This window comes from Phalaenopsis equestris, unplaced genomic scaffold, assembly GCF_001263595.1.
Source record: "Phalaenopsis equestris unplaced genomic scaffold, ASM126359v1 Scaffold234259, whole genome shotgun sequence".
Taxonomy (NCBI): domain Eukaryota; kingdom Viridiplantae; phylum Streptophyta; class Magnoliopsida; order Asparagales; family Orchidaceae; genus Phalaenopsis; species Phalaenopsis equestris.
The window spans coordinates 166,947-187,299 of NW_018252180.1; the positions used below are offsets into that span (position 1 = coordinate 166,947).

At 34.7% G+C, this 20,353-nt stretch overlaps 1 protein-coding gene across 2 annotated transcripts in view; it reads left to right on the forward strand.

Annotated features, from left to right (window-relative positions):
* The first annotated feature begins 16,380 nt into the window (after window positions 1–16,380).
* The window catches only part of LOC110038890 (chaperone protein dnaJ 15), a 44,104-nt gene continuing 40,131 nt past the window's right edge, over window positions 16,381–20,353 (forward strand). Inside the window, exons 1-2 of one of the 2 annotated variants that reach the window (XM_020743808.1) lie at window positions 16,381–16,700; window positions 16,813–17,031. In XM_020743808.1, coding sequence (XP_020599467.1) covers window positions 16,904–17,031 — 128 coding nt within the window. In that variant the 5' untranslated portion in view covers window positions 16,381–16,700; window positions 16,813–16,903. The remainder of the gene's footprint in view (window positions 16,701–16,812; window positions 17,032–20,353) is intronic. The other variant, XM_020743809.1, reaches the window with a different exon arrangement.

The following is a 20,353-nucleotide window of genomic DNA, read 5'->3' on the forward strand; positions in this document are numbered from 1 at the left end:
TTATTTGATCGAGTCTCATCCTCAAGTCTTGTGTTTGTCCTTCGAAATAGATACAGGGTTTGAGGTACAACGCTTTTTCATTTAAACTATGAAAAATATGGGGTCAATTTGATTTCATATTTTTCTGAACTAGAAAAAAAAATTAAATTAAATGTCCTTCTGAAGCGGGCGACGGGACTTCGATTCCGGCGGCCGCCAGCTTCTAACGGGCAACTCCTTAACCAAAAATAGTGTCGACACGGGCTTACATCTATATGACACAATCATATAAATAAGATGGAAGATAAGATGATCTATGCGTAACAAACGACAACCTCAGAACCTAAGGCAAGTTAGGGCTTAAATTGCACAACATGATTGTGTAAAGGCCTAAAGATAAGATGGGGTTTTATGTTGCACTAAGCAAAAATCCTCAATTTCCTATGGCTTGTTATTTAATTCTAAGGAGGAGATTGCTGTTGTAGATTCATTTGCTCTCTCAAAGTTGTTCTTTTATATATCCTTGTCATGCTGCCCAGGGAGTTAGTTCCAAACTCCTCGTAGATGTAATAGTCCTCAAGTCTAAGGGTTCAAAAGGTTTAAATGAAAATTTTTGTTATTATTCAAGTATTACGGAGGGGGGTTAAAGTTCATTAGAGTGACACCAGTTAGAATCCCACAGTTCCCTCATTCTGGTACCACTATTTTCTCTTTAATTTACTTAGTTTAAATGAGTTTCTAAACACATTTAAATTAAGGAGATCTTGTAGCAACTGGTTGTTACCTCATCCGAGGGACTCCCATAAATTCAAAAGGATGTGTTAGGAAATTAATGTTTTGGTTATTTTGAAAAAACGTTTTTTAGTTTTTTAAAATAGGTTTTGTAATTTTTAGTTTTGACACAGTTTTGCAGGTGAACTAAATAAATGTTGGTAAGAAACGTGTTGTAAAGTAAAGAAATAAAATTGCAATGCATGCATACCTGTCATCTTCTCGCTACTCCCGCTGCAAGGTTAGCAACATGAAGCATAATATATTTGTAGTAATTAAATAAATTGCAAGAAAGTAAATGAAAGCATTCGGTATGGAAAAGTCAGAAAAAACTAGTCATTAGCGAAACCCAAGTAAAAAAGAAAACCCGTAATCACATATGGAAGATCAAAACTTGGTGTAAGACATGAGTAAAGGTGGAGGCTCAGAGCTGGACTATGTGCTTTCCAACTTTAAGTGAGAGATACCAACCCGATAATCTACGTAGGGCAGTCCTAACCTCAATCCAAGCAATTAACCGTAGACCTTTATAAATTTTCATTTGAAGTTTTCATGCATATAAACTTTATCATGCAAAAGAAATTTTTTTAAAACATTTTGTAGAGTGATGCAGTCCACAGGTAAATCAAACTGATCGAGCTAAAACTACAAACAACATAAGAGTATCAGGGGGTATTTTTCTTCTCAAGAGTCATCAAATAGTATCATCAATCCTTATCCTCTCCTTTTATTAACAGTCCTTGAGGTAGGAGATACTGTTCTAAAGTCCCACATCGTATCCCTCATTTTAGCACACATTAGCATTATCGTCATTGCCCTAGCCACCTAGACCTCAGACTTACATAAGCCCGATGATCCATATGTAGCAAACACAAATATCCCCAGTTGCTCACAAGGATTTAAATACCTTAGAGAAGATTCAAATTGTTGAACATTGGGTCAATTAATATAGGATAAGTAGTGTAGGGTATTTTTATTGATTTAGGTGGATTAGCGGGTCCCGAGGCATAACTTGGTGGGCCTCTAAAGTTTCAATGGATGATTTTCTAGAACAAATTATAATAAGTTCAATTGTCCATCAAAATATCCACAAGGTAGTAAAAGTTTTTGGGCATAACCCTAAACAACTTTTAAAACCCTTTAAAATTTTTTGAGTTCATTTGAACTTATTATATTGTTCAGTTAATCATCCATAGTTAAATTTATGTTCAATGACTTAATACACCCTATGCTCAGTGAACATTAATATTTTATTCATCCCAAGAGTGGGGTAGTCTGATAGTCACTTAATGTTCTACTTAAGAGTTATGAAAGTGGGTACCCTTAGGGCAAACTCAAATCATTAAGAATCTTATACCCACCACTAAAGTTGGGCTTGTAGTGTTTAAGGGTATTCATTAATTAATCATGTTTTTCTTTTCTAATCCTCATTAAACAAGGTTAAATACCAAGCCTAGCTCACCGCCAAGCCCTTAAATTCAATCTCAAGGTAGATTTGTAATAATCAAAATGTTAATTTAGGTGAGATCAATTCTTGTTAAAGGATCATGCTATCATTTAGTCACCAATTATGGGCTTCAAATAAGTGAATTATTATCTTCTTAGCTTAAGCCCACTACCTTAGTATCATTCAACTGAATTAACCTCCAAGTCATAACAATTTATGAAATTACAATTTTAACATTATCATGAAGAGGTGGCAAATTGGTTTCTACCTCTTAACCCATTATCTTTCAAACATCCAAAAAGGTTTATTATGATCAAAATTACCCATTTATTCCTTTGATTAACCTAAAATTTAATTATGGTATCAAAATCTTAAAATTACAATTTTGCCCCTAGGGCTCTCCACTTCATAACTCATCAAATACAACCCACATCACTTTTAAATTTTTATGGTACCCACTCATTGGTCAATTAAAATATCAAACTAGAAATCATAATTTTTCTAATAGTTTATTTAATTTATATAATTATTTTAACTAAAAAATAGGATTTTCAATGTTGATTTTATTTAACTAATCAAAGTAAATGTTCTATTCATGGGAAAATTATTAAAGGTTCACCTAGGTTAGAGGACCACTAGGATAAAATTTCATGATTTTTAAAATTATATTTTAGTTATTACAATTATTTATTGATTTTAATGATTAATTGAATATAAAATATAATTTGATTTCAATTTTTTTTTATATTTTTATTAAATCTCTCTAAGTCCAAAAAACTCAGAGAAATAAACTTTTCATTTTAAATAAACTTTTCATTTTTAATAAACTTTTCATTTTTTTTATTTTTATTTAATTTATTATGATTATTTTAATGGAAAATTAAAAAAATACACTTTGAGCATTTAAAAATACATAACTAAATTAGAAAAATCACAAAAAATATTCTAAAGGGTCCCATGTGATCAAGAAACAATTAGAAATATTTTAGGCATTTTCATATTTTTTCAATTTTTTTTAGATATTTTTAATTATTTTTAATTTAAAAAGTAGCTAAAAAATGAACTACTTATTTTTTAATAATTTTTTTTCCTTAATATCCCTAATCAGAAGGAACTCAGAAAATCACTTTTCATAATTTTCCTAATTATAGTTTCATTATTATAATTATTTTAATGTAAAAATGTCATTTATTCATTTTTAAGCTTTTAAATTGAAAATAGACTTTAGTGATTAATTTAACTCAAATTGGTTTCAAACTTTTTCAGTGAGTCAAAGTGGTCATTATTTACAAGGTAGAATCAATTTTGTTAATTTTTTAATATTATTATATTTATTTAAATTACTCTGAATTTTAGACACTTAATTAGCTAAAAAATTATGCATAATCATTTAAACACATTTTACATTTTTCCTAGAGTCCTCTGACCACAAGGAACCTACCAAAGCAATATTCATATTTTTTATTAATATTTAATTTATATAATAATTAATTTAAGCAAAAATGAGTCAATAGACTTGAAAATTAGGGATTCAGAGCTAGAGGTGTCATTTGACCTTAGAAAAATCAGGGGTCATCCTCACTATCATGAAGAATCAATCCCCAAAGTTTCAAGCCATGGTGATTAATATTTACTTAATTCAAATTAAAATAGTTCAGTGAGTATTTAATTAATAAAAAAATTAGAAATATGTTAAATAATTTTATTTTTATTCCACATTATTCTCCTCTATTCACTGAACAAGTGGATATTTTTATTTTATTTTTATAAATTTTCTACACCAAGTTATGAATTTTTGAAGTTTTTGAATTTATTTAAATAAAAAATACCATATTTATCTACTTATCCACGCGGCAGCCAACTCATCTTAGACAGCTCCGAAGCCCCATGCGACATGCTCCCAATCATTGTGCTTTCCACATAAGCTTCCCACGCAGCCCGCAGTTCACGAACATGTTGACCTCACTTTTGGTTGAGGTCTAATTTGCAGTTCACGAACATGTTGACCTCACTTTGGTTGAGGTCTAGTCTTTCTCTTTAATAGCCTAGGGTCTAGCCATAGTACTTTCCTATTGACTATTCTTAGAAAACTAGAAAAGGCACCCTCACCATTAAAAATTCTAAAATATTCTTTACTCAACTTGAAGTTCCACATATTAGTCATAACCTCTAGCACTTAGTAGGTGGGGTCATTATGGGGGAGCTCAAGGAGAGTTCATATAGGGCTATTTGACCTTAGGGTTGACCCTGGATGTTGGTCTAGAGCTAAGGCATTTACTACACTCACAATCACTCACTACTCTAAACCCATAACTTCTTGACTTTGGTCCCTTGAGCCTTTAGAAAACTCATGTAGATTGTCCCCTAAACCTAATAGCCCTAGGCTAGAGTTTAGCTAAGACCAGTACATAGAAGACCCAAATGGGGTTTTCATTATTTCATGGCTTACTTTTGGTGGTTAGTTTCCCAATTTTACCCCAAATACTTAGCCTCGCCCTTAATTACCTAAGTACCCTTGAAACCCTAAATTTGGTCAAAATTCTCAAATTTATCCAAAATACCCAAAATTGTTCAAAAATCATTTCAAACCTTTTGTAAATAACCAAATTACCCAAAATCACCAAAAATTGCCAAATTACCAAAATACCCCTCCTTAGCCCAAAATTCAAAAAATTCTAAAAATTCCCAAAATATTTCAAATATTCCTAATTTCATTTTTTTCAACTACCATATGACCCAATTTGGCCAATTTGACCATCTTTGAACAAGCTCCCCAAAATTACCTTTAAAGGCCCAAATTTTCCTAAATTCAACTCAAATCTCCATCAATTTGACCCCAATCTCCACCAATTTCAATCCAAAACTCAAATAACCCTTCATATGACCAAAATAAACCAAATCCAAGCCTAATTGGCCCATGCTTTGAGCCCAATTTTGATTTAAGCCAAACCCCCCATTTTTGTCACATGACCTAATCTCTATGAACTAATCTCATCAAATTGAACCAATAGCCCACTCAATTGGCCACAATTTATGTTGAAAACGCATTATAAAAACTCGTTATAACATTCCTAAACATCAAAATTGACCATCAATGCATTATAACATTCCTAAACATCAAAATTGACCATCAATTAGTCTTAATGAAGCCTCAATTTTATTTAGTTTTGATCTAAATCTAAAAAAGCTCCAAATTGACTATGTCCCCAAATTTCACCAAATTGATTGCCTTAACCCCAAAATTGGCACCCAATTTATGTTGAAAACTCTACATGAGGTTCCTATTGACCATTTCCAATAATAAATTTAGACTTAGACCATTTTCAATAATAAATTTAGACTTAGCCCAAGGCTAACCCAATCTAGACCCAAGTCTAGCCCAACATGCCCAAATTGACCAAATCTCCAATATCCTTCAAATTGACCCTCCAATTGAACTCAAAACCATTTCCATCCTTCACCAAAATTTTTCCTTACAATCACCTACACCAAATGAAATACTTAATTGGGCCAATTGACATGGCTAGCCTATCCCAAACCCAAGTTTTGGTCATTTGCACTCACTTGGACCCTTTCACCCAAAATTGACTTAACCATGTCTAAGCACCATGTCTAAGCCACCTAAGCCACCAAAGTAATGATTTCACAGCCACTAAAACCTTTCTAAAGACCGGGCTAAACCTTGCTAAAACCACCATGACAAGATATGGACCAATGGATCCCCAAATTAAGGGATTTTAACCCATTTTTGGACCTAACTTGAAATATCTCCAACATCATCACTTACGCTTGGAAGATAATCATCATTAGCCACCCCCTGACTTCCATGAGCCAAGAGGAGACCAATGCCTAGCCGACCAACCACCTTGGTGGCTAGAAAATGGCCAAAACCATGGCCAAGACAAGGGATTTATACCCAATTCAAACCCAAAGGCTAAATCAGCCCAGCTGCTCATTGGAGTTTCTCTGCCCTCCACATAAGCAACCAAATGCACCCCTCAATTGGCCCTGGTAGCCAGCCTAGCCATTTTATTTAAACTCCCCCTCCATGGACAAAAAGGGAGAGCTTGAAATTTCTTGGGGAGACTCAGTAAAATTTCTTTCAGAGCTTCTTGGAGACCTCTTGGGCTTAACCAAACCTTCTCTAGCCACTCAAAGTCATTGCTCGAGTTCAATTTTGGAGCTCAATTTCAAGGCAGAAACAGGACATCCTCCAGACCTCCACCAAATTCAAATTAATTGCACCTACACCATCCTAACATCAAGAGAGGAAGATCCCCCACAAAATCCCCATCATCTGGCCACCCTAAGGTGGACTTCGAGCAAACCCCCAAATGAGCCTTGGTTGAATTTGGGTTTAGGCATTTCACCACGATCAGAGGCTCCATCCCTAAGCTCCTGTCACCCACCTAAAGCTTCTACAAGCATCCAATGAGGGCTACCCCTCTTGGACCAAGGTATTCAAAGTTAACTTTAAACCGAGCTTCTTTTAATTATTCATGAATATAAAGTCAATTTATGGGTTCATCAATCATATGGATGTGTTTTACTAGTCAAGACGAACATTTAAAAAAAAACTACACTCAATTTCATTGAGAATCGAGTGAGATATTAGTGCTTTAAAATGGACGGTTTTTAAGTCCAATTCATTTAGGACGATGACCCGTGACCGTCGGATCGAGCGTGTATCGATCGGGCGGCCCAGATCGTGTCGGACGGAGTGCGGCCCTATAGGGGCGGGAAATGAAATGGCTGGTGGCGCCCAATCAAGCAGCGACACATGGTTTGTTTGACCTGTACGAGGTTGACATGGGTAAGTAGAAAAATATGGGCTTTTTCTTATTTATTTAATCCCCAAAACTTCAAAAATACATAACTTTGTGTAGACAATTCACAAAAATAAAATAAAAATACCCTCTTGCTCAGTGAATAAAGGAGAAAAATGTGGATTAAAATTTATGTCCATTTGATGAATATTTTATTTTTAAAAAATGAATTAGTGTTGGGAGTCTTTTAACTCTCCATGCAAGTAGACTTATCACCATAGCTTAAATTTTTGGCATGTTATAGCCTCTGTCAAGGGTAACACTTCCTGATTTTTCCAAAGTCATAAGAAATCTCTATACAGAGATCCATATTTTTCAATTTTGTATATTATTTAAATAAATTAATCATAGTAGTCAACATGTTGCTTAGAAAAATCCAAGAAAATTTTGGTAGGTTTACTATGACTAGAGAACCCTTAGAAAAATTTCTCATGAGTCAAGTCATTTAAAATGAACATAATCTTTGTAAACCCTAAAACACTAAAATAATTAATTTTGAAAAACACAAACATCAAAATGACTTGATTTTTAATCTCCACTGTTATTTAAGATCCAGAGAAGTCTCCATAAAAATTTCAAAGCATTTTGAGTCCATTCGATGACCTAAGTTGATTTTACAAGTTAAATATCTTTTTTGGCAATAAAATAATTTTTAAAAAATCAAAATATAACTCAAAAAATTATGAAAACTTATTTTTAGAGTTCTTTGTGATCAAGGAAATTTTATAAAAATAAAATGGTATTTAAAATAAAATTTTCATTTTTAAATATTTAAAATAATTAAAAATTCATAAAAATCACAAAAATAATAAAATTCATGTAAATATTCTAAATTATTTTATAAGCACTTAGAAAATTATTGGAATATTTTTCCTAATTTTCTAAATAAACATATTGTATTTTGAAGCTTAAAATAATTTTTAAAGACTAAAAAATGGATTTCCACTAAAATAATTCCAATAAATCAAAAACAAATCAAAAAAATATAAAATTTTCTTTTCTAGGTTCTTTGACCTTAGGGAGATTTTTCAAAAAAAATTAAAACTTAATTTTCCACATTTAAAATATTTTATATTTAATAAGTACCCGAGAAACTAAAATAATTATAATAATTCAAATAAAATTCAAAAGATCATGAAATTTGGTCCAAATGGTTCTTTGGTCTATTTCTACCTCCAGTAAAAATTTTAAGTGATTAGGCTTCACCTTGGTCAAGTTATAAAATTTTCTTCGAAAAATCCTATTTTTTGCATGAAAATAATTATATAAATTAAATCAAATTTTGAAAAATCACATTTTATGCTCTGATGTCTTAATTGACCCATGAACGAGATAGGATAAAAATTTCAAAGTCATTTGATTTGCATTTGATAAATTATGAAGTGTTAGAGCCTTAGGGACAAAAGTGTAATTTTAGGAATTTGGCCTTAATTAACATTTAGGCTTAATTCAAGGAGGGAAATGGGCAACCTCTGATCTTAATTAACTTATTTGGATGATTGAAACTAAAAAAGGGATTAATTGGTAGATACCAACCTCACTTGCCTAATTAAAATGATAAATTAATAAATATAAAAATATTAAAATTTAGAAGTTTATTAAAATTAAATGAACCCAAGACTTAGGGGAGGACTTAGGGGTATGACTTTTGAAGTCAATAATTAATCAATTTAATGCCCCTATTTGATTTTCAAATGAAATTCAAATAATGAATCATGATCACCTAAAACTTAACTTTTTCAAAATTAATTAAGGGTCTGTTTTGCTCAGCTGTAGCTCACCCCAAAAAGCTATTGCAGGGAAGCAACTGCGGGGAAGCTTTCTGTCTGTTTGGTGCAGCTGTGTGAAAACAGCTGTGGGGCAGCTGTTTCTGGAGAAATAACCAAACTGCCCCTGTTTGGTAAAACTGTTTAAAAAATTTATGTATATATGTAAAAAAATTAAATATGCAATTGCGAATCGTATTTGTAATAAATATATTTTATGGAATATAGTAGTCAAACAATAAAGGCATCTCAAGTTTGTTTTATAAATATTAAGGCCAAATCATTATTAATCAGGCTAAGCATTGTAGCAAAAATCATGCTTTGAACTGGTTCAGTTTCAACCACAGCATAATTATGAAAATTGATTTATCAACACTAGCAATACCCTTTCATATATAAAGTTGAATCTGCTAGCCTATGAAACTCATCCTCAGAGATGAGCATTTTGTCAAGACAACACACTTTAAGCAAAAAAGGGTAAGCAACCACTAAACACACATATTTCATGGAGAGAAACAAAGTAAAATAAATGTGAAAATTGCAGATAAAAGCCAGAACCAGTTTCATGGAGAAAAGCATAGAGCATGTGAACCCAAGATTTTTAAGGAAAAAAATAAGCTTTTTAATGTCTTACCCGTAATCAATGGCAGTCGGACCTGGATCTTCGTCTATTAGGGCGGGATGCAAACAGAATAAAGCCGCCCTACTTGAAAGGCTGGGGAACTCGAATAACAAGAGCTCAGCTCTTTTGATGGAAGAGAAAGTCGTGGGAGAAGGATGGAATGGAGATGAGAAGAGCATAGAAGGGAGAGACCTCCTTGCTTCGCGAGAAATATGGGCGGACGACGACACCATGGGAGTTATGGGATAACAGAGGATCAATCGCCAGGAGCGCGGGGTGACGAGGTAAAAGCCGCTCGATAAAGTGGGAAAACGAGATTTATCCCGCGGACCGCTTTATCCCAAGCTTCGCGAGATGTTGCCACGAAGCAGTCTTCCAAACAGTGCCGTGGCAGAAATTTCACGGCAGAAGGCCGCGCTGCACCCTAAAAATTGGAACCAAACAGGCCCTAAGACACTTACCTAGGTCTTAAGGGCTTATTTGTGATCTAAGTTAAATCAAGACTGATTAAATGAGGATTAGAAAAGCAAACATAGCTAAAATTTAACACCTTTAAAACACCACAAGCCAAATTAGGACCAAAATTTGGCTAAGTGTTCCAACAACACTAGCTTGCCCCCTTTAAGGGTCTTCATTCACATAATCTTCAAAATTAAATTACAAATGATAATTACCCTACTCTTAGGGATAATTAGGACATCAATGTTCATTGAGCATTAGAGCATTCATAGGATGAATTATTAAGCAACATAATAAGTTTAAATGAGCTCGAGGCTTTTCACCAGGTGATCAGAGGGAAGCATGGACCTGCTTCTTCCTCCTAACTTGTTGGATACTTCAGAGGTCTACTAAACTTAATATGCTTTTCTTAACAAAATCATCCTTAATTAAACTCCTAAGGACCCACCAAGATATGACATAGGGTTAGGAAAACTACCAAAACCTTACTTTTTCTGCCTCTACATGAATTGCCCTCATATGCATTTTAAGTTTCAGGTGGTGGAACGAGAAGACTCGTCAGGTACACTTTTTATAATTTATAGTGTGGTCTTTCTTGTACTTTTTATACTTGCAAAACTTGCATGATAAACAACGATGTCACCCTGCATGAAATCTAAAACTATCAGGATAGTCACAAAACAAAAACCAAAACTAAAGTTAAAATCAACCAAGATAAAATTCACCGTCACAACATTCAAAATATAAAACAACTCACAATTTAATCACAAACATCACAATATAAAAATTTCAACTAAATTAAGACATCTCTATCGGATGATCGAGAACCCCTCGAAGGAGGTAACCTATGGTTGCTAATAAGTGAATTCAATAGAAAATAGTGGTACCAAAATAAGGGAACCGTAGGATCCTAACCGGTGTCGCTCTAATCAACTTTAACATCCCCCATAAAATTTAAAGAACTACAACCATAGGGCCACCTGATTTGACACCATAACTTGACACCCTAGAAAACTTAAACTCGTCACGGCAAGGAGCTTGGAGGGTAGCACGGTCATCTTCAACAACAAAACACATCTAAATCAGCTAAACCAACTTCCTTCCTTAGAATTAAACAACCAAGCCATAGGTTTTCTTTAAATATAAGCCCTAACTCGTTTTAGGATTCTGAGGTTATCGTTTGTTGCGACCTAAATCCTCACATCTTCTAGGCTATTTGTGTGATTGCTTCACATAAATGTAAGCCCTAAATTAAAAAAATTTGCAGAATGAAATACTCAAATTTTTTTTCATCTAAATTGAAGCCAAACAATAAGATAGACTGGGAAGTCATCGAGGTTTTTCCTTTGAATCTATGACATCCCCTAGTTCTTCCTCCTTTGGACTCTATAACTAAATATTCCAAATTTGAACTAATCCATTTTCACATCTCTTCATCCGATCTCATTGAATAGTCCTATCCTTTTGAAATCCTTGAAGATAATATTTCTTGATTTTTATCGAGAATTTTCTTAGATGACTTCGGTTATCTAAGATATCTAAGATTAACTATAGGGGTTTTCCCTTATAGGAAGCTTTTCTCGAACTCAACTTAAAATAAACCCTATTTAATTCTTCATATTAAATAGGGGAAATTATCGATAAATAAAACGGTTTCGCAGACCAAACAAACGTCATACCTTTCTTAGTTTATTTGATCGAGCCTCATCCTCAAGTCTTATGTTTATCCTTTAGGATGGATACAAGGTTTGAGGTATAGTGCTCTTTCATTTAAATTATGGAAAATATAGAATCAGTTTGATTTCATACTTTTTTAAGCTTAAACGTCCTTCCGAAGCAGGCGACGGGATTTTGATTTTGACCGACGGCTTCTTACAGGTAACTCCAGCCAAAATAGTGCCGACAGAACATATCTTCCATCCAACACAATCTGAGCCGTCAATTCAATACACGCGCGATCGGACGGTCCCTGGTCATCGTCCCTAACTGACCTAACTTGAGAACAGTCCAACTTCTAGACCTAAGATCTTGCTTGATACTCAAATAAATCACATGATTTTTGTTCCTATAACTTCATATAGTCAAGACGAACACATCTAACTGGCTACATGTGTATGAAATAAACATTCTCTTCATAATTGATGAAACCAAAGGGATTTTTAGGGCTTTTGGATTATACCTTAGCTTAAGAGGTGAGGCCTCGATTAGGTGCTTATGGAAGCTTTGGTAGAGTCCAACGAACCTCCTTGAACTGTTGGTTTGAACTGAGGTAAGGTCTAGGTATGAGTTCAGCCAGGGGGTGGTGAAAATTTGGTCTAGAGGTAGATTAGAGGGCTTGGGACAATAGTATTTCTATGAGGAACTTCCTCATTTGGTTTGGGAAAGCTCAAGAGTGATTCAATTTGGAGTTTGGTGGAGTTCTATGTGATGGCAGAAGGCTCTGAATTTTGAACTCAAAATTAGGGTTTAACATTGGGTTTCAGTGGGAGAAAATGGTTGGAATGATCTTAGGAAGGCTTGGAGAAGCTCTGGTGAGAATATGACAAGGTCTCCTTAGAGAATTTGATCATATCCCCTTTGGCTATGAGAGGTGGCTTTTATAGCCAATAGCCATGGCCAATGGAAAAGGCTTGAGCTTTGATTGACTGGTGACAATTAGCTGAGGAAGAGAGGAGTTTGGCGCCAGCAACCAATTAGGGACTACCACAAAGGATGTGTTTAATTTGGGGTTCAAAGCTTGGGTGGCTATCTAAGTTTTAACTTCTCCAATTACTAGGCTAGCCGGCCAGGCCAGGGCTAGTGGCTAGCAGGGTCAGGAATGGCCAAGGAAGGTTTAATGGTGTTTTGGATGAGGGTTTAATCAAGGGGTGCTAAGCATGTGTCAATTAGCCAAATATGGGAAGAGGCTCCTCAATTTGAGGGCCCTTGCTCCATGGCTCATGTAGAGTTGTTTAGGAGGATCTAGGTTGGTCCCTAGGTTCCAAATAGTGGTTGTGGTAATCAAGGTTGGGTTGGACCAAGTGCTTTGGGGTGAGTTTGGAGTTTGAGTTCAAAATTTGAGATTTGGCTTGGACTTGGGTTTAGGCTTGGACAAAGCTTCGATCTAGTCCAATTTATTAGTCAATTTGATGTATGAAATTGTCACAAGGTATTTGGGAATCCATTGGGTGGAAAATTTAAGGAATATGAAGTTCAATTTGGAGGAATTTGAAGTTTGGGGCAAAATTGGGGATTTTGATTTGAGTTGAGTTTGGGCTAAGCTTAAGGCTTGTCCAAGGCCCGTTAAAGGCTCCCTTTGGTCTAGGGGAATGGTTTTAAAAGTTTAGAATTAAAAATTGGGAAAATTGGATAGGTTAACGCATTCAATTTGGTGAAATTTGAAGACATGGCCAAATTGGGGGTTTAAATTGGGCTTGGAATTTGGGTTTGGAATTAAGTTAAATTGGGTTGAATTTGCTTTCAATTTGGTTTAGATAAAATTGAGTTTATATTTGAAATTGGGAAATTTTGAAATCAATTTGGGAGAACTTGGGGGTGATTTAGGGTCATTGGCCTTAAAGGGCAAAATTGAGATTTTGGTCAAAATTGGTCAAGTTGGTCGAATTGGACTTCATGAGTGGTCAAGTTTGGTTTTGGGAGTGTTTGGAATGATTTGGGAGGTTTTGAGAAATTTTGGGCCATCAAGGGCGTTTTGGTAATTTTGGAAAAGTTTGGGGCTAAAAAGTCAAAATTGGGCAATTGGGTAGAATTAGGGTTCAATAGGAATGTAAATCATAAAAACACCCTTATGGTGCCATGAGGTCAAAGAAATCCCATCTTGGATCCTCCATATGTTGGTCATATCCTAGCCTAGGGCTAACGGTTTGGGGGACCATCCACATGAGTTTCCATGAGAATGGGGGAACCAGGCTAAGTATGAGTAGTTTAGGGTTTAGGCCAAAAGTGGATGTGTGTGTGTAGGACCAAGACCACACCACCCAGAGTTAACCCTAATGCCAAACAACCCTATGGGGACTCCTCTTGAGCTTCCCCATGCTAGTTCTACTTGCAAAATTCTAGAGGTTATAACGAACATGTGGAACACCAAGATAAGCAAAAAAGCATTTGAAATTTCTAATGACGAGAGTTCCATGACTAGTCCTCTAGGATAGTCAACAGAAAATTCCTATGGCTAGATCTTAGGCTTCTAAATAAGAGACTAGAGCTCAACCAAAAGTGAGGTCAACATTCTTAAAGGTCTTTATGCATCTGAATGTTCATGGATTATTCATGAGACTCTAAGTTATTTTAAGGATTGTTTGTCATCTCTCCTATGAGTTCTTGAAGTTTTTTTTTTTTAAATTTTTTTAATAGTTCTTTCTATCTTTCTAGCTAAGAATCATAAGGTTCAAGTCTTACAGTCCTGAACTATACATATACAAACTAGTGACCCATAATACTAAAAGTTTAAATCAAAATAATTAAGTCAAACACACAATAAATAAAAAAACAACACACTATTAAAAAACCAAAAAACGAAATATTTTTATTTTTTTATTGTTAGTTAAAATAATTAAAATAGCTGAACATATACAATTAACATTATAAGTTCTTAATTTTAAGACCTAGAAGTTCAATTAAAATTTTCCTAAGTCAAATCACTATCGTTCCCTGCAATGATGCTAAGAACTTGTACCAATCCCTAATGCTGCAACACATATTAATTAGAGTTTTCTTATAGTGTTCTTTAATGAGTTAAGAGGATTTCATGAAATTAAGAATTGCAAACAAAAGTCTAGAGACAAATAGAAGCAATAGTGCTCTTTACCCCTCCCATATGCATAAAGAAGCTTAGTTAGAAATGATTTTATTCCAATCAATCTCATACCTAACCCATCAAAGCATATTTCCCTAACATTTGCATCTCTCTACAAGACATATTTCTATACCCCATAAGTAAATGTGATTAACCTAATTGATTCTACCATAGACTTTCCCAAGATTTATGGTTCTCGACCTGTTTTAAAAATTCACTTAGCTAGAGTGAGAAGTAAATTAAGCATTGAAAGTTAATCATCACCATATAAATTAATTAAAATACTTAGCAATTCTCATTCCATCCATCCAACTTAATCATTGCAAAGAAGATTAAGAAGTCTACTCAAGAAGCAAGATAAAAACAACAAACAGATTCATTGAATCAAAGAGAAATCCACTATCCAATTATTACAACTAAAAGACAACAAAAAGTTTTAGCTTTCCCTTCTTTACAATGACCAGAAGATGATTTATTCAACAATCTTCCTGACTTCCTATGTCACTGCTCATGTAGAACTCGAACTGTCTTCTACATTGGAAGAGGAAGAATGAATTCCGACAACAAGCGAAAACCACCAAGTAAGCAACTAGGATCAATTGTCATCAAGCCTGCAATGCACTGCTATTTATAAGCTCCTTGACTTGGCTTCTACAAGTCCTCTACAGTCCAGCAAGATCACCCACACGATCCCCCACATCTGAAGTCTGGAGCTGTAGCAACTACACGTGACAGTTTCTGGCACTTAGGCCCCACGCTTTCTATTTGCTGAAGCAGGGACGGGTGCCTAAGCTCCCAAGGGGTACGACGCCTAGGTGCCCTTGTTGCGGCCCTTAAGCACCCAATGATTGATGCCTTAGCACCAATCTCTCGGGTTAGTGAAGTAGGGACTGACGCTTGGTGCCCAAGGGTCCGGTAACTGGGCCCCCAATGCCACTTTGCACCATTTAGCTCTATGTCCTCTCATGGTTTTCCCACTTTAATCACATGTTCCACTTGTAAAATAAACACAAAAATATCTTTCTTACAGCGTAATTTCGTCCATAAAAATATATAAATACAACAAGAATACTAGCTAACTTATCCACACATCATTAGTTTAGCTTTACTTTATCAACAAAAGTTCCCTATCAAGGATCTAGCATTGATGGCCGAATCTGACCAATTGATCAATAAAACTTACTCAGACGGATCAATCTTGTCGACCGACGATGCCTACCAAGGCCTCATTAATCCAACCAATGGGTAGTATCTATTAAGTACAATGTCTCGTCAGTCCAACCAGTCGAGCCAGAAAACAAACATTATGGCCCAACATAGTTAAAATGCTTAAAATACTTAAAATAACATGTGTAATGCAAAGCAAAGACATAACTATAAATTTATATATTGTATTATTTTTATTTAAACAAAGGATTATTTTATGAATAAAAATGTTACATATTTGTTAAAAATTAGTATTCATTTACTGCGCTTTATTTTCTCTCTGGGTCTTGCCTTAGTTTATATTCCTTGATTATGATTCATGAACAAATTCAAATTCAATATATATAGGTACTTAATTTAAACTGTCTTGAAAAATAATGATTGATGGTCACTTCAAAATTTGAAAAATAATGATTGATGGCCACTTCAAAATTGATATTTCTAATCTGTAAATATGAATTGATATTACTAATCTTTAAAAAAAAAACGTTTTGGTCAATGAGTTGGCTAATTTGCGTTTCCAGTACTCATGAGGTCATCTTAGTCACCGGGGGTATATCTGCAGAAGTTGCATGCCTCTTGGTCCAGCTCCCCAAGGCCCACCCAGTTCTGCATCCTGGATTTCAGGGAGCTGAAAAATAGGGCAGCTCCGGAAGGAAGCTCGAATCGTTCGATCACTGTGCCAAATATTTTTTAATAAACTGCTCTTTTTTCATCGATCCCATTCGTACAAATCCTTGTGAGCGAAGAGATTGGTGGATTCTGTCTTTTGCTTGCTCATTTGTTGGTTTTCTTGCTGAAGGTTTTCTTTCCTACAATGGAATCCCAGGTAGTTTTTATTTTATTTTATTTTTCTGGGTTCTTATGCGATTTTTTTGAATTCAATACCATGGGGTAGCTGTAATTTCCCGATTTAAATTCTGGAAGACATGGGTTTGCAGGTTTTTTATTCGATTGTTGGAAGATAGGATTTGGGAGAGAGGAGTGGGGTCGACTTGGGAGAGTGGATCTGCGGAGGGTTCGTGAGAGGCGATGACGTCGAGGAAAATGGAGGGCCCTTCGACGCCGGCCGTCAGGCGAGATCCATATGAGGTATTGAGCGTATCGAGGGATTCGTCTGATCAGGAGATAAAGTCCGCATACAGAAAGCTCGCTCTCAAGTAAGCACTTTCTTCCTAAAGTAACCCTGATTGTTGGGCTTTCAAAAATGGATATTGATATTCTATTTACAATTAGAAATTTGAATCTTGGTACCCTCCATGTGTTTGAAATATTTCCGTTTGTTAGGAGTTCTTTTTTCTTATTGGGGAATGTATTATACGTTTATTAGGAACTAGCTCAGAGAAGCAAATAGATTTAATTGCGATTCAATTTTGCCTCCAGATTATGGTGTAGAGAGGGGCAGCTAAGAGGGTAGTAGACTGTTCTAAATCTGTATGTGTAGTGTCAAGCACATCGTTTTATCTCTAATCATTGGTGATGTAAGAGGAAAATGCTTACATGTTGTTCGTTCTCTACTTACAATTTGAGGGACGAAGGATTGCAATCTCGCATGCGACGTTCTTGATAGGTTTCTCATGAAGTAGAAAGGGTTGAGGGGGAGGATTTCAATGAGGACTTTTTCTTGTGAAATTAAGAGAAATTGTTGGAGCAAAGTTCTATAAGTTCTACTGATTGCAAAGATTTCTCTATGTAAATCTTGGTGTATTTTTTGTTGTGGTTTTCTTCAAAATTTTATTTTGGATTTCACAAATTGTTATGATCCTATTATGTAATGTGGATTTGATTTCTAATCAATTAAAGCCTTAACTGTATATTTTTTATCCAAACAAGTGGTATTTGGGAGTGGTGTTTGATTCAAGTTGGAGCAATAACTGATGAAACAAGATACAAAGTGGAGGAAGTTCGATGGACCGAGCTTTGTGTTCTAGATGATGCAAATGGAGGTTTTGCTATATTAGAAAAAAATTATATTTGTCATTATAAGGAATCACTAAGAAGCCTGAATCGATAACTATGAAGCAATAAGAAGTGCTCGATTAAACGATCCTAGGTTTGATTGGTTTTTCTCTTTCCTCATCTGTTACATTCAATATAGTGAATGAAAAAATTATGATGAATCTCATGATGATTTCTTTTGTTACGAATAAGATTTTTCTAATGAGCATGTTATTCAACATAAAAATGATGGAAGGAAGTTCTGTAATGAAACATCTGAACAATTACAACACTATAAAAAGTTAATTTTGTTATGTGGGATCAAATATGATGATCAGATCAGGGCATTGCTAATTCTATCTTCATTGCCGGATAATTGGGTTGGGTTGGATTGGTCATGGCGGTAGTTCTTCAGGGAATATGAAGTTGAACTTTGATGACATCATGGGGTTGGTGCTGAATAAAGAAGTTCATAGAAATATATCGAATGATGAATCTTCATGTTTTGTGTTAATTACTGAAAATAAGAGAATTAATCTAGGCAGGAATACAAGAAGAGATAGATTGCAGAAGAGGAAAGTTCAGATCAAGCAAAGAAAATGATAGAGAATGCTGGAATTGCGGAAAGAAATGACATTTTAAGAAGGGTTGTAGAGCTTTTAGGAAGGCTGGTGGTGTAAGACAATACTTGAGTCTCTCTATAAATGTCTCCACTGGCAAAATCCAATGTGACTTTTTGGTGTTATACCTCGTCAGCACTGAATCTTAGATTGTAGATTCATGCATTTTTTTCATACATGACCCAACAAAGAAGTGTTTAGGAATTACACTCAGAGTGATTTAGTAAAGATTTATTTGTGAGACAACATAACATACAATATCGTAGAAAAGGGTGATGCAAATATCAAATTGCCAAATGGAACAGTTTGACAGCTTACTGGAGTCGGACATGTTCCAAATCTGAAGAGAAATTTGTTCTCCCTAAGATAGCTAGTAAAGTCAGGGTTCATGACTACTTTCATAAGTGATTCGTGAAGGTGACAAGGGAATAAGGGTGATGGCTTGTGGCAATTTTGAAGACACTCTTTATCTGATCAATAAGATGATGAATTTCATTGATGTGGCTGAGGCCAAAGTTGATGCAGGTCTATGACACTATGTTTGACCAGGAGCGAGAAATGTTTGAAGTTTCTACTTTCAAAGTAATATTCATGGTTTTAAATATGTAGATTTGGATTTATGTGAAAATTGCGTATATGACAAGTAAAAGAAAGTATTTCTCTAATGGTGGATCAATAATGAAGTCAAAGAAGTTGAAGCTAGTGCATAATGATATACGAGGTCTTACTCCAGTTCAGCTTATTGTAGGTTCCCATTACTTTGTCACATTTATTGACGATCATACTTAAAATGTATAAATTTTCTTTTTAAATCAAAAAATTGGGTGTATTTAAAGTTTTTAAAAAGTGTAAGACTATGGCAGAAAATGAGATATACTTAAAACTGAAGTGTCTCAGATCAAATAATGGGGGCGAGTATTGTTAACAAAAATTTATAAATTTTTGGACGTCACAGTTAAATGATGTGGTTGAGCGCATGAATAAAACAATCACGGAGTGTACTAGGAGATAAGGTTGCATGCAGGCTTGCTAGATAATTCTGTGTAGAAACAGTGAACATTGTAGTGTATCTGATCAACTAGAATTTGTAAGTATCTTTGAAGGAAGGCTTACCTGAAGATGTCTATGTCTGGAGTTATAAATAGGTAAATTTATCTCACTTGAAGAAATTTTGAGTGTGCTACATATGTATATGTTGATGCAGGGTCCAAATTAAGCTTAACTCAAAATTTGTCAGGTGCATCTTCATTTGTTATGATTCATATGAGTTTGGGTACACGTTCTGGGACTATCAGAGGAGCAGGAATATTACATTCAATGAAATGAAGATTTATAAGAACAGGATCAAAACTCATGATAGTTCGTCAACTGCTTTTGAAGAGCCCAAATATGTTTAAATACAAAACAATAGTGTTTAGGAGAGCGAAGAAAGAAAAGCTCAATCAAAGTTCCTCGGTCACTTGCCACTGAAGTCAGGTGGTCCAGTTAAGCTATTTGACTGACACAGACGTTTTCTCTTTCTTTGCACTATTTAGTGCTAATATATAATGGTGAACCAAAGTGCTATGAGTAGATCACTTAATTTGAAAGTTTAAGAGTGTGAAAGCTTGCCATGACTAATGAAATACAATCATTAGAGTCAAATTGGACCTGGGATTTGGTGGTATTTTCAGATAACAAAAGATCACTACACAATAAGTATGTTTAGAGGCTAAAAGAGGAGTCATATGGTAGCAGACATTACAAGGTAAAACTTGTTGTGAAGGGGTTCAGACCGAAGGAGTGAACTGATGCGGGCGGATTTAGTATGAGAATTTTGCAAATATTTTTTAATATTATAAAATTACACACGACAAATATATAATAAATATGCAATATAATCTCAACAAAAATATTTTTTATTTTTTATGAAAATAATTTATCT